General features: G+C 47.4%; 1 protein-coding gene across 8 annotated transcripts in view; it reads right to left on the bottom strand.

Moving 5' to 3' along the window:
* Window positions 1–521: 521 nt before the first annotated feature.
* BTBD10 (BTB domain containing 10) overlaps window positions 522–13,859 on the bottom strand; it is a 66,360-nt gene continuing 53,022 nt past the window's right edge. For all 8 annotated transcript variants that reach the window (XM_060177148.1, XM_007521148.3, XM_060177149.1 and 5 more), the window contains 3 exons: window positions 6,642–6,839; window positions 3,410–3,520; window positions 522–1,645 (listed from right to left, as the gene is read on the bottom strand). In XM_060177148.1, the coding sequence (XP_060033131.1) occupies window positions 1,335–1,645; window positions 3,410–3,520; window positions 6,642–6,839 (620 nt within the window). In that variant the 3' untranslated portion in view covers window positions 522–1,334. The remainder of the gene's footprint in view (window positions 1,646–3,409; window positions 3,521–6,641; window positions 6,840–13,859) is intronic.

Genomic DNA, 13,859 nt, shown 5'->3' with positions numbered 1-13,859 from the left:
AGGGGCCAGGGGTGCTGGGGAGGGGCAAGGGCAGGAGCTGCAGCCAGGAGGGGAGCTCCGCTGGGCAGCCACCTCTCACAAGCAGCGACTCCCCTGCCCCTACTCCAGTGCCGGGCGCCATGCTAGCTGCTTGGCGTCCATCCATCTCTCCGGAGACTTGTGCCCTGTGGAGTTGGTGTTCAAGCTTAAACACAAACTCCAAAATCAGAGATGCACCCGAAAGGAGATTAGCAATGGGCTTCCCCACCAGAGAGGGGCCTCACCTCCCTGACTTCAGATAGTGAGCGACTCCAGGCCCAGCGCACCTCCGCCCTTCTGGCTCCTTTGTGGGGCGTGCTACCACGTGACGCAGTGAGCGGTCAGCTCTGGACAGAAACTTGCTCTGAAGGTATTTATTTACCCTGCACCACGGGCTGGAGTCACTGCTGCTGCTATTCGTTATCTCAACACCAACAGGAAAGGAACTCTCACTCTAAGACTTAACATCTGGGTTAATGTGACTACGAAGTGGGTCAGAAACATTAGAACAATGCAATTTTATTTGGATGGAAAATTCGAGTTTACAATCATTTAGTAAATGAAGAGCAAACACTTCATTTGCCTCGCCCGTAACTCTTGAGAAAAAAAGTCTCAGTAAATAAATATCTGTGAACAGTTGAAGGGTAAGGCAGACTGGATAATACACCACCTCTCGTGTTCAAACGCCCTGCGTGTGACTCACTCAAAAAGGGTGAAGACAGTACTAGAGGAAACTGGAACGAGGTGGGCCCGGGCCCTCAGTGCAGTTTGGGATACCCCGAGGGCAAGCACTCACTCTCTGCTCTCGTGGGCTGCAAACAACACCCCTTTTTTAAGCTGAAGAAGTACTTTGATAGAAGCGCTTACTTGAGTTCTATTGTGCATTGCAACTAGAAAAATGGCTTCAACAGTTCCACTGACCCACCGTTTGATAAAGTGCATCCAGCTAGTCATCTGTAGTTTATCCCGGGTGGAAGGCAAGTCAGTCTGACCGACCTGACCCCAGCTGCCGATCTCCACTGCCTCTGGCAAGATCTAGGTGTGTGAAGAACTAGAACTGTCCCCCATACAAAGAACGGAGTTCACAAACCTACCGGTGAACAAACACGTTTATAGAACCGGGACCTCAGGATGCTAAGGTGCTGCCCGTGTAAGAAAACCACTGGGCCACCTTTGGTCTTTCTGTAAAAGCCCGCGCTGCGCTGCGCTGCGGCATCCTAGGCGTCGTCCTTATGTGCGTGCGTGCGTGTCATGGGCCGCGGGGCCGCGTGGCGGGGAGTGTGCGGCGGGCTGGGCTCGGGGCCGGCTCGGGCGGCTCACAGCGCCGGGTTCTGTGCGTCGGGGTCGAGGTCGCTGCTGCCGGGCGGCGGGAGGGCGGGGAGGCTGTCCAGCTCGTCCACCTGCGGGGTGGGGTGCATGGCCACCAGCTGGTCCTGGGGGATGTCTGCGGCAGCCGCGGCCAGGTTGGTGGTGGACTTGCTCTTCACGCACTGGAAGTCCACGTGCCGGCTTTTGCCTTCCTCCTTCTCCCAGGACATTCGAATGAAAGGTCTCTGGACATAGTTGTAGATGACTTCGGGGCGGCCACCGGGCCTCTTCTTGACTTTTTCTTTGTAGGTAGGGTAGCCTGGAAGGAAGGTTTGGAGACCTCAGAATGTGCCTGTGTGCGTGCACGGAGATCACGCAGCCCCTCAGCCAGCTTATCGGCAGTCACTCCTGAATACACGGAGATCAGCTCGAGGGGGGGACATGCTATTCCAGGCCCTCAGTCATCAGCCACACACATCAGCCTCAAACTCCAACCTCACTGGTGCAACTCACAAAGCTCCCACCATCCTTTCAACCAGTCAATGAACAGCCTTCCGAGTTAGGAGCAAGGAGGAGAGAGATGAACAGGACGGGACCTAATCTGGTGTGTCCGGGAACTCCAACTGCGAATCCTGACTCCGCCCGCAGGAGCCCTGCCCTTCACGGGGTCATCTAGCCTCGGTGTCAGTAACCGGCATGCTTGCCCTGCCCTCTGCGTTCCTTAAGCTAAATCTCATCTTCACATTGCCTGCCGTCTTTTCTATCCAGTTCTTGTTGTTAAGAGGCAAAGAACTAGAGGAGGCTCTCCAGCCAGACTGCTTCTGCACCTAGCTCAGCACTGATCAGTACTTTAACCCCCAGTACATCTGAACGTCATGACTCCCAGCCGCTCAACAGTCCGTTGGGATTGGCACCTGCAAAGCAGCGCCCCTAACTGCTTACTGCCCTCTCCTGGGCTGTAACTGCCGCACAGTGACAACGGTAAGGATAACCCTGGCTTTCAATTCTCAGTCACTTACCAGCCAGCCAGTTCTTCCAAAGACATGTACTGTCAGAAATGATTGTTCTCAGTGTGTGAATTTACAAGGCGACTAGAACACTGCTCTGGTGTATAAGCCTGTGCTCGCCCTGAGCCGTCGATATCAAAGATATCAGAGAAGTCGAGAGGGGAAGGGGAGGGAGGGAGGGAGGCACTTGCATCACCACCTGTCAAGTTTTCCCTCCTGCAGGTGGGGAAGGAGGGGCTTGAACCTGGGTCCCTGCAGATGGTGATGTGTGCCTGCTCGATCAGGTGTCCCACCGCCCGGCCCCAAAGTGTGTGTTTTGTAAGTAAGAATAATTAAGTCTGTGAGTGTTATCATACCCAAGGACACCAGTTAAGCTATTATTAGCACTGCTGTTACATGAACAGCAGCAGAGAGCAGCTTTGAGTTCTGCAGGGGACCGGAAAGATCCAACGATCACTTATGACTGGCCAAAGAGCCCTGCCAATCTGACGCAATGCACACTCGTGCCCACACGCATGGACTCAGCCAGCAACGTCCTAGGGCAAAGGGCAGACGGTACCAGCTCACTCCTGGAATTGTAGGGAATCTTATGGAATGAATAATGTCGATGTCTCCTAGCTACTCAGAAAAAGGAAGCTGGCCACACTGTAGTCACTTGTCTGAGTTTTTCACACTGTATGCTAAATGGGGCCACTTATATTGATGGCCTCCAGGGTTCTCACTGGGGCTCAGTGCCTGCACTACCATCCACTGCTCCTGGAGGCCATCTTTTTCCCATTATTATTGTTATTGTTGTTGGTATTGCTGCTGCTGCTGTTGTTGGACAGGACAGAGAGAAATGGAGAGAGGAGGGGAAGACAGAGAGAGAGAGAGAGAAAGACAGACACCTGCAGACCTGCTTCACTGCCTGTGAAGCGACCCCCCTGCAGGTGAGGAGCCGGGGGCTCAAACTGGGAGCCTTGCACCTGTCCTTGCGCTTCAGACCATGTGCGCTTGACCCAGTGAGCTAATGCCCAGTCCCTAGGATCCAATTTTTAACCTCTTTTCTCCGCAAGAAGATACTTAAAATGCCTTACCTTCTATTCCCAATCTGATCTTCTTAAGACCCCTCTCCTTCAAAACCGATTTGGCCACATCTCTGTTTTCAATGTACTTGAAAAACCTATACAATTTTGTGCTATAAATAACTGAAATGAAAAAGACAAAAAGCATTTTATTAATATCAAAGTACTTGGAGATGAACTTAATCTTGATTGTCAAGGGGGGAGGGGAGGGCTCTTTTAAGTTTAACCCCTTAAAAGCCCAAATAAAGGATGCAGTGTGCCAAAGAGTGAGCGGCTGGCCGACATGGCAGGATGATTCCGTACAGCCAATGCAGAAGCAAATGTCTGCTTAAGATGAAACAAGAAAAGCTTCAATAGTCAATCCCTAGGAATAGACTCCTTCTGAAAGATGTATCACGTAGGGACTTATAGGAAAGAGCCCTGTCCCCAATTCCTCAAGTCAGAGAGCTGACAGGAAGTGGCCTCCCCCAGGTCCCTAGAGGGACCTCTGTTGTGATGTCTGCAGTCCTCATCCCCTCATCCGGGGGTGGGGGAGGGGACCCCTGCCTCGCCAGAGTACAGAACAGATACATCTTACATTTCATGGATTGAGCAACTATTAATAGTTCCCCCAAAATGCAAAGAGCCTTCCCACAAACTGCTTTTTCATTCAGGCGAACAGCGCCAAATTTAACACTGATGTTAAAAATAAAATAAAATAAAATAAAATAGGCAGATTCGAGCATGTTCTGCCCAGGTTAGTCTGTTTAGAGCAAACTGGTTTTGCAAAGGACAGATATCCCACTGACAACACGGTGAGTCTTCCGAGAGTGCTGAGAACTTCGGGGAGTTAAGACTGAAGGGCTTTCCTCACCTTCTCTCTTTCAGGTGGTGTTATCCCCCTTAAAAGGTGAACTGCAAAGGTTTTTTTCAAAAACAAAAAAACCCTCAAACCAAACGTGCTGGTTTAGGATCCAGTAAAAGGACAGCACCTACACAGACGCTGTGAGCAGCTCACAGGCAGATGTGTGACTGGCACTAACTCCTTAGGGCCACTGAGGCTGGGATAGGCGGCACCCACGTCAAGTTTAGAAAAGTCAGGCTGAAGAAGCTCTCTTGGGGATCTTCTCTAGAAGTAGCTTGGCGTAAAATATGGTTTTTGTTTGTTTTTTGCTTTGTTTTTACTCCTTTTAAGCTCCTAAGCTTAAGATAAAACAGAGAGGAGAGAAGAGAGAGGAGAGAGAGGGAGAGGGAGAGGGAGACAACTAAACGCTGAAAGAACCCTATCACAATTCCTGCACCACTGTGCCATCTGCAGAGCATTCCCTTCTCTCTCTCTCTCTCTCTCTCTCTCTCTCTTTCTCTCTCTCATGGTAATGAGGTTTCTGTGTTCTGTGGGCGACTCATCGCCAAGCCTTCCGACAACTACAGTAGGGTTAAGTCTGCCGATACAGCTCATTCTTGGTAGAAAATAGCTTAGTCCATTTCTCCTGAGTTTGGAAACCTTTTGTATGCCCTGTGCTTTGGTCAGCTTTGTATTCCACACGTTACTCTAGAAAACTGTCGGCAACAAGCCTAGAAATAAGGAAACGGCAGTGTAAATGCCTATGTCTGTGAGGGGCCATGAAAAGATCTCATTCCTTAAGTGCTCATTCATTTGAATACACCGTGCAAGGGAAACACTGCAGTGGGGATTCAGGAAAAGTGCTACCATCACTTGGGTTAAGACATTCTTGTAATATTTAGATGTCAAACCAAATACCATCTGAAATTTGAAAGTATTTTAAAGTAAAATGAAAAAAAAAAATCTTTAAAAGCATGAATGCTTTTCAGTTTTGTACCTTCATAAGAAAACAGTAATCCTTACCAAGTCAACACAGACTGGGGTATGGGGAAAGATGTCAAATTGTTCATTTTACTCAGTCCCTCAACTGATCTTTTTCAATTCTATCTTCCTTCTTATCTATGAAATTAGTGACAGACTATGCAGGAGTCATCAAGAAAAACTATGTGACATTTCTTAAAAAAAAAAATGGGAGTCAGGCAGTAGCACCTCAGGTTAAGTGCACATGGCACAAAGCCAAGGACCAGCAGAAAGATCCCGGTTCGAGCCCCCGGCTCCCAACCTGCAGGGGAGTCGCTTCACAGGCGGTGAAGCAGGTCTGCGGGTGTCTGTCTTTCTCTCTCCCTCTCTGTCTTCCCCTCCTCTCTCCATTTCTCTCTGTCCTGTCCAACAACGACAACATCAATAACAACAACAATAATAACTACAACAAGGGCAACAAAAGGGAATAAAAAAACAATCGAGACTGTTTTGAAAAAAAAAAAGAAAAATGAGAAAAAAAAGCTAGTGAATCCTGCCCCATATAGGCTATTTTGGTCAGAATATTTAACTGTAGTTCAACAAAACTTTCAAAAGACTCACTGTTTCCTCTGAGATCACATAATATTTCAAAAGAAAAATCTGAATAAGTAAATATTTGAAACTTAAAAGCCATCCTTGAAACCTTAGTTGAAAGTATCTATACACAAGGACTGGCTTAAAGATCCCAGTTCGAGCCCCCGGCTCCCCACCTGCAGGGGAGTCGCTTCACAGGCAGTGAAGCAGGTCTGCAGGTGTCTGTCTTTCTCTCCCCCTCTGCCTTCCCCTCTTCTCTCCATTTCTCTCTGTCTTATCCAACAACGATGACATTAATAACAACAACAACTACAACAATAAACCAAAAGGGCAACAAAAGGGAAAATAAATACCAAAAAAAGATAAAAAGAATTAAAACTTACTATTAAAAAAAATAAAGTATCTACAAATAAAATTTTATCTTAGAAAAAAAAAGAAAGAAAAAGAAAGCTTATTCTTATTCATAACACGCTAATCCGGGATCTATTTTTCTAGGATGCTTCTAGATGCAAAAGGGAAAAAAAAAAATCCACCAAGATGCAGATATTCAGCAGAGAGCAAACCCCTTTCTGTGCGTGACAAGGATGGGCCCCTTCTCTGTACACGGGTACTCTGGGCTCAGTGCAACTGGCCAATGGCGCCACTGCGGCAAGGCAGCAGCCACAGACCATTATGTAAAACTAACTCCGTGTGAAGACACGGCGGGTAGGCTGGGGGTCTGGCCCAGAGGCCCCTGACTGTTAACTCCTGACGTCGGGGAGACTCAGTATGCTACCATTATTGTTCTTTATTTAAATGATCTTTTTGATCAGTTGTGAACGACAAGAGACTTTGTGAAGATGCGCCGCGGCCGTGGTGGGGACTCACTCTGTGAGTACTCCTCTCCCATCTGCGGGGGGTACTCCTCATCCCAGTCAACCACATCGTCATCCGTCAGCACCACTATGTGGCACTCCCGCTCCCCACTCTGGGCACTGGCGACCATGAGAGGCAGGATCATTTCTTCCAGGTAAAAGTCAAACTGTCTACGAGCGCCATCGTTCGATAACTCATGCATCAGGGCACCTGAAATGAAAGCCACAGGAGGGTTCTGAGGTAGGTAGGGGTGTGTGTGTGTGTGTGTGTGTGTGTGTGTGTGTGTGTGTGTGTGTGTGTGTGTGTGTGTGTGTGTGTGTATGGGGGTGCTGCTACGTAACAGCACAGAGAGAACGCGAGACCGGCTCATCACCCAGGTGGAGCCCCCCCCCCCCCCCCCCCCCCCGCCAGGGCACTGCAGTCACCGAGACTTTTACTGGGCGCAGTACTGACCAGCTGCAGAACTCGCGGCAAGAAGGCTCAGTGAAAAGCACTGAGCACAACCCCGCTGTCTTCCGCAGCATGAACTGGCCAAGGTCATCGCCTGATTCGCAAAACTAGAATGATCCCAGCCACCACCCCACCCCGCCCCACCTGCCAACCCAGGGGCTTGAACCTGGGTCCTTGAGCACTGTTAATGTGTGCCTTTAACCAGGTGCGCCACCACCTGGCCCTGGAGAGTGCTGTTTTCCGTCAGCATATGCAGTTATGCTTTTAAGGATACGTTTCCCCAGGTTATTCAGATGAATTAAAACAGCTGCCACTTTGCATCTGTTTTCCTTCTCAGAAAATGGCATGCATGCAGAATTTCAGGAGCAGGGAGAGGGGTGAAGATGGGTCAACTAAACCCTGGATAAGGAAGGTCAAAAGTCGAGCAAAGGGCAGGGGTAGATTGCATAATGGCTATGCAAACAGACTGCCTGAGGCTTCGAAGTCCCAGGTTCAATCTCCTGCACCACTGTAAACCAGAGCTGATCAGTGCTCTGGTGTAAAAAAAAAAAATGTTGAGCAAAAGCTAGCACGGCAGTGAAATCGTCCAAGAGACTGAGCGGACGCTTGATGGGGACGGGTCGCGCGCGTCTCTGTGCCCTTCTCACGCACAGCTGTAAGAGCAACTTCACGTGCCCAAGCACAGGGCCACAAAGACACCTGCTCCGTTCCCCTGGTTGTCCCAGCTCAGCTTGATGGTGACACCTGGGCTCCCAGTGGCTCTAGTCTCAAACTGTAGGGAGATTTAGAAAAAGATGAGATGATACATTTACAGTCTTCTAGGAAAAGCTTCCTCTTCCTGCATTCAAATTATATGATTATTTTTAGATAAAAGTTGTACATTTGACTTAATTTTCTTTTTTTTTTTTTTTTTTTACACCAGTGGCCTGCTCAGCTCTGGTTTAGGGTGGGACTGAACCTGGGACTCTGGAGGCTCCGGTGTGTAAGAATCTCTTTGCACAACCGTTACACTATCTACCCCCACCCAAATTGTTACATAATAACCTTTATTACAATTTACTCATGCTGGTGACTTGTTAACTTTTTAAGATTTCTATGACAGGCAGACTAGTGGTTATCAAAATACTTGCTTTCTCGAACTTCCCCAATCAATTTAATCTAGTTTCCAAGTACAAAGCTTCACAAAACGGTCCTGGCGACGGCTCCCTATTATTACCTCTAGACTGTTGAAGACAGTGAACATCTTTTGATCCTGGTAACATCTGGCTTCCTCTCAGTTTGATCAGTAAGAGTCACCACTTCTTTCTTAAAAGGAGTTCTGCTATCTTTACCCATGGCTTTTTTTCCTATACTCTTTTTGTTTTTGTATTTTATTTATAAAATGGAAACACTGACAAAACCATAGGATAAGAGGGTAGGTACAACTCCACACAATTCCCACCACCAGAACTCCGTATCCCACCCCCTCCCCTGACAGCTTTCCTATTCTTTATCCCTTCTGGAAGTATGGACCCAGGGTCACTGTGGGATGCAGAAGGTGGAAGGTCTGGCTTCTGTAACTGCTTCCCCGCTGAACATGGGTGTTGGCAGGTGGATCCATACTCCTTTTAATCACTTTTGTTGACTCCTGTTGTCTAGCTGCACATTAGTCATTTCTTCAGACAACTTCAAATTCTCTTCTCCCACTTCCGACAGACAATTCCCTAATTTATGCTGATTCTTTCTCTACTCTGGGCGTGATACGTTCAGCTAAGCTCTGAACCTCTCTCTCTCTCTACATGGATGCCACCCACACCTGAGTGCCAGGTGCCTGGTAGGTGCTCAGACATCTAACGAATGAGTGAGTCCTTAGTTCCTCTTTATCCTAACACCGCTAAGACCCATCAAGTCAGCTCCCTAAGTCTTACCTAGAATGAGTCAGTTCTTTCTCTAAGAGATGCTCTTTTCCAAAGAGAGCTACCAATTCTCTTGTGCTTTCCTGCACTAAGGCCTTTTTATCTGCAGTGACCGGACCTTGTAAATTAGCACTCCACTGATCCTGGCCAACTTTCCACTTAACAAAAATTTCGGGTAGAAACAGAGAAAGGGGCAAAGAGGAAAAACACAGAAGGACCCCAGCACTGCTCCCCCATCCACAGTTCATTTTGGTTGCCACTCAAGAGCGGGCAGCACCATGGTCCTCCCACATGCCATAAGGGCGCGAACCTGGGTGCTGCCGCATGGTAACTACCGGGTGACCTGTCACCTGGCCCCTGTGATGTGAACTTGTTTGTGTCCAGCTGCCCCGCCCGCTAATCTGCACTGCTCTACAGGGAAGCATGAGGGCAGAGGCCTGTGACCTACGGGAGCCAGTCAGCTCAAGCCTTGCAGTTGCACCCTGCTCTCGAGACACTGGCTCTCCAAATCCTCCCTGGAGGAGTCTCACCTCAGGCACGTTTTGGTATGTTGGCAGGACTTTGCTGGCCCTAGTCTATCCCAGTCACGCCGGCTGGTATCTAAGGGAAGAAACCTTCATTCGGTTGTTGGAGTGCTGTGGCCCTCAAGTCCTTACACAAGTCCTCCGACAGACACTGTAAAGCAGACAGAAGGCGCTTCTGCTATACCACGCTGGAATTCTTGACCCACAGAATGAAAATGAACATGGCGTATGGCGACAAGTTTGAGGCGCGTTGCTGCATCTCAGTCGTGAGCCAGCCGTGCTCCATTCCCAGCTGTCCGGGTCACCGACTCTGCAGCTACTTTGATCACTGATTACACTACCCCAACATCTGCTTTCGCAGCCCTGATTTATTTTCTCCCTAGCGCCTAAGTCGAATTGCTCATCTTTCCCAGTGGAGACATTTCCTGGCTTCTTTTATCCTTAGAACAAACACATTTCTCAGCTTAGTCCGTAAAACTGAGTGTTGAATCAACTAATGGTCTTTCCCTACCTTCTCTCACCACTCACACGGCATCCTTGGCTCTAGTCTCGTTTCCTCTGCTTTACTGCCCTCCTGTTAAAATTCATTCTAACCTTCTGCTTTGTATCTTAACTCTTTTCAGCCACCAGGTTCCAGCCGCTAGCAGGATGCCAACCTGACTTCGCTGGGCAGACGACCCCACCCATGTGTCCTGGAGCCCTGCTTCCTTCCCCAGAGCCCCGCCCCACTAGGGAAAGGCAGAGACAGGCTGGGAGTATGGATCCACCTGCCAACACCCATGTCCAGCGGGGAAGCAGTTACAGAAGCCAGACCTTCCACCTTCTGCATCCCATACTGCCAGAGGGATAAAGGATAGGGAAACTTCCAATGGAGGGGAGGGGATACGGAGTTCTAGTGGTAGGAACTGTGTGGGACTGTATCCTTCTTGTCAATACTTCCACTTTATAAATAATTAAAAAAAAAAAAAAGAATAGAAAAAAAATGACTAAAATCCAAATTAGGAAAGGTCACATAAAAGAGAATAAACCAACAGAATGAAACAGAAAACAAAACATTCTAACCTAAGGTTCTGCAAGTTCCATTTCTGCTTCCTGGCCTGATCAGCTTCTTCTCTTTGCCTTTCCTTTAGAAATCGCCTAACAGGTTCTGATGCCACTTCCTCTCCGTAGCCCCTTTCCCACACTCTGCTTGCACAGTCTCACTCGCTACATTTTGAAAAGCTTTTACGACTTGTTTCAAATCGGTTGCCCCACTGATCATAATTTTCTGAAGTGAATTATTTTTATTGCCATCAGGGTTATCGCTGCAGCTAGAGCCAGCACTGAGTCCCCCATCCCAGAGGGCTTTTTCTATGTTTTCCCCCTTTATATTTTCTTTGATAGGACAGGTGGGGGAGAGGGAGAGAGAGAGAGAGAGAGACACACACACACACACACACACACACACACACACACACACACACACCTTTTGCCACTCATGAAGGGTGTCCCCCCCTGCAGGTGGGAAGCTGGGGCTTGAACCTGGGTCCTTGCACATGGTAACCCATGCACTCAACCCAGTATGCTAGCATCCACTTCGATTGCAAACTTTCTAAAAACAGAAGGTATCTATTCTGACCATCACTATCCACGTTACATGCACAGAACTCATAAAACATCCCATTACAAACGGTGGTCAGAGTCACAAATCAAATAGTAAACTAGGAACAGTGCTGGTACCTAGGAGACAGGAATTAAGAGTTGGAAAGCCACAGTGCCTGACAGTTGTTGAAATCACAGTGACGAATGCCATCACACAGAACAAACGCACAGACCCTGTGAGAGAGGAGGGAGTAAACAGGGAAACACCCACAGGTAAGGAAGGACGGACGGACCAGGGCAGAAATGAAGGGACCATAAGAAGACGCAAGGGGACACACCCGACAGAACTGCACACATTGGCGACTGCAAGGACCTGGGTTCGAGTCCCCAGGCTTCACCAGTAGGGGAAGAACTTCACGAATGGTGAGGCAGTGCCACAAGTCTCTGTCTCTCTCTCTCTCTCTCTCTCCCCCGTCTCCTCTCAATGTTCTCTGTCCTACCAAGTTAAAGAATAAATTACTATTGAGGGTGCCACATAGAGGAAGTAGAGCTGAGGTGTGTGCGGGCTGGGAGGTGGGACAGAGGCTACAGAGCTGCCACACAAACACGAGCACCGCACATTCCAGGCTGACCCCGTGGTTCTCGCTCACCAACCCAAACGTTAAAAAAGACTAAGTGCCGTGGTCCGGGAGGTGGCACAGTGGCTAAAGCATCGGACTCTCAAGCATGAGGTCCCGAGTTCAATCCCCGGCAGAACATGTACCAGAGTGATGTCTGGTTCTTTCTCTCTCTCCTATCTTTCTCATGAATAAATAAATAAAATATTTTTTAAAAAAGATTTATTTAAAAAATATATTAAGTACAAAGTTTAGCAGTGACATCTAAAAGAAATGCCTATAAAGATCGGGGCAGGATTTACACCAAGTGTACCACTGTTCGACACACTACAGTTAATCGGTAAGACAGAAATACTGCAGTGTTTCCACAATGATCATCTACTAAGGATGCGTATGGGTTAACAGAGAAACAATTAGAAATAAAAAGTTCTATAAAGAAGTCAAACATAAATATATAAAAAAAAAAAAAAATCATTTTCCTATACATTACCACGTAGGAAACTGCTTCAAAGTACTCTACACATAAAAATAAAATCACAAAATATTGAAGACTAAGGTTAACAAGACCAGGGGAAAAAAAAAAATTAAAAAATTCACAGGAAACGTGTGCATGCAGGAAGGAGCTAGCATATTAAGTATGTCATATAGTCTGTGTTTCTCCCCTTGGTGTTTGTTTGTTTGTTTGTTTGTTTGTTCTTGACGAGATCAACACTCAGCTCCGGTTACTGGTGGTGAAAGAGACTGAACTGAGGACCTCCAGAGCATGCGATGCCTGTGTTCTGTTGACCCTGTCCCAAGTACGCTCGTCCTCTAAAGACTTTCCCTCGAAGACTTCAAAATGAGAAGTTCAAACGCTGGGGGTAAATAGCGTAACGGTTATGTAAAGGGACAATCGTGCCTGAGGCAGCAAGGCTGCAACCATAAGGATATGAACAGAGGTGCCAAGGTGAACTTTATCCAAAAAAGTAGAGAACAGAATTAAAATCCACACCTGACTAATAAATTCATCATGTAATAACTTACATGGAGAATCTCTCATTGTAGCACTTACTGTTCCCGGTTTCAATTCCTTAATTTGAAGATGGGAAAATGTAGTAAGTTCCTTCAAGTTTGCAGCTGTGTGCTCCAGCTGTCCCAACTATTTGAATTTAAACTTCCACGTCTCATTTATAGGAAGAGAGACTCAGGTGAAATATCAACTTCTTTGTCTCTCACCCTGGTATTTTTAAAAAATACTTATTTATTCCCTTTTGTTGCCCTTGTTTTATTGTTGTAGCTTTATTTTTATTGATGGCGTCGTTGTTGGATAGGACAGAGGGAAATGGAGAGAGGGAAGACAGAGAGGGGGAGAGAAAGACAGACACCTGCAGACCTGCTTTACCGCCTGTGAAGCGACTCCCCTGCAGGTAGGGAGCGGGGGGGGGGGGGGGCTCCAACTGGGATCCTCACGCCGGTCCTTGCGCTTTGCGCCATGTGGGCTTAACCTGCTACGCTACCACCCGACTCCCTTCCTCGGTATTTTTTTAAAGAGACTTGAAGGATGTTTGACAAAAATAAAGTGGTACTTACAGGTGGACGTAATATACATGGACACTCATTTTCAAATAACTAAGCCTGAAGAAAAAAGGTATCTTAGGTACACAACTGAGGCTTTAAAAAGTGACACCATTTCCCATTCATAGTTTCTGACACACCTGTGAGGAGCTATGTGCTGCCACTCAGCTGAGCTCACACAATAAAGATCGTTGGCGACACATATGAGGCCAATAGAAAAAACTATGACCACACATATGGGTCTTAACATGCTTCCGGCTGTATAAAGAATACAATGCAGCAGCATTAGTTTGGAGAAAAAGCAATCTTCCACTTACTGTCGTCTTGTTCTGGCAGTGATAAAAGCAAGCCTGTATTCCAACTAGGTGGCTTTTAAGTAAGTCATTTCTTCTATCATCACCCCAGATATCACAACTCTTAGGAACAACCATCCGGCTCTTTCTAAATCTCTTTCACCTTTTTTTTCTCTTGTACCAGCTGCCTCTTCCGAACTCTTCCCCACTCCCATGTGACAGTATGACCTCTCCTTTGGCACTTCAATCACACAATATCCAAGTCAGTCTTTAATAATTTTTCAAACAAAGGAAGTGAAAGACTTGTACACTGAAA

The sequence above is a fragment of the Erinaceus europaeus genome, chromosome 17 (assembly GCF_950295315.1).
Source record: "Erinaceus europaeus chromosome 17, mEriEur2.1, whole genome shotgun sequence".
Taxonomy (NCBI): domain Eukaryota; kingdom Metazoa; phylum Chordata; class Mammalia; order Eulipotyphla; family Erinaceidae; genus Erinaceus; species Erinaceus europaeus.
This window is presented reverse-complemented; position numbering and strand designations above follow the sequence as displayed.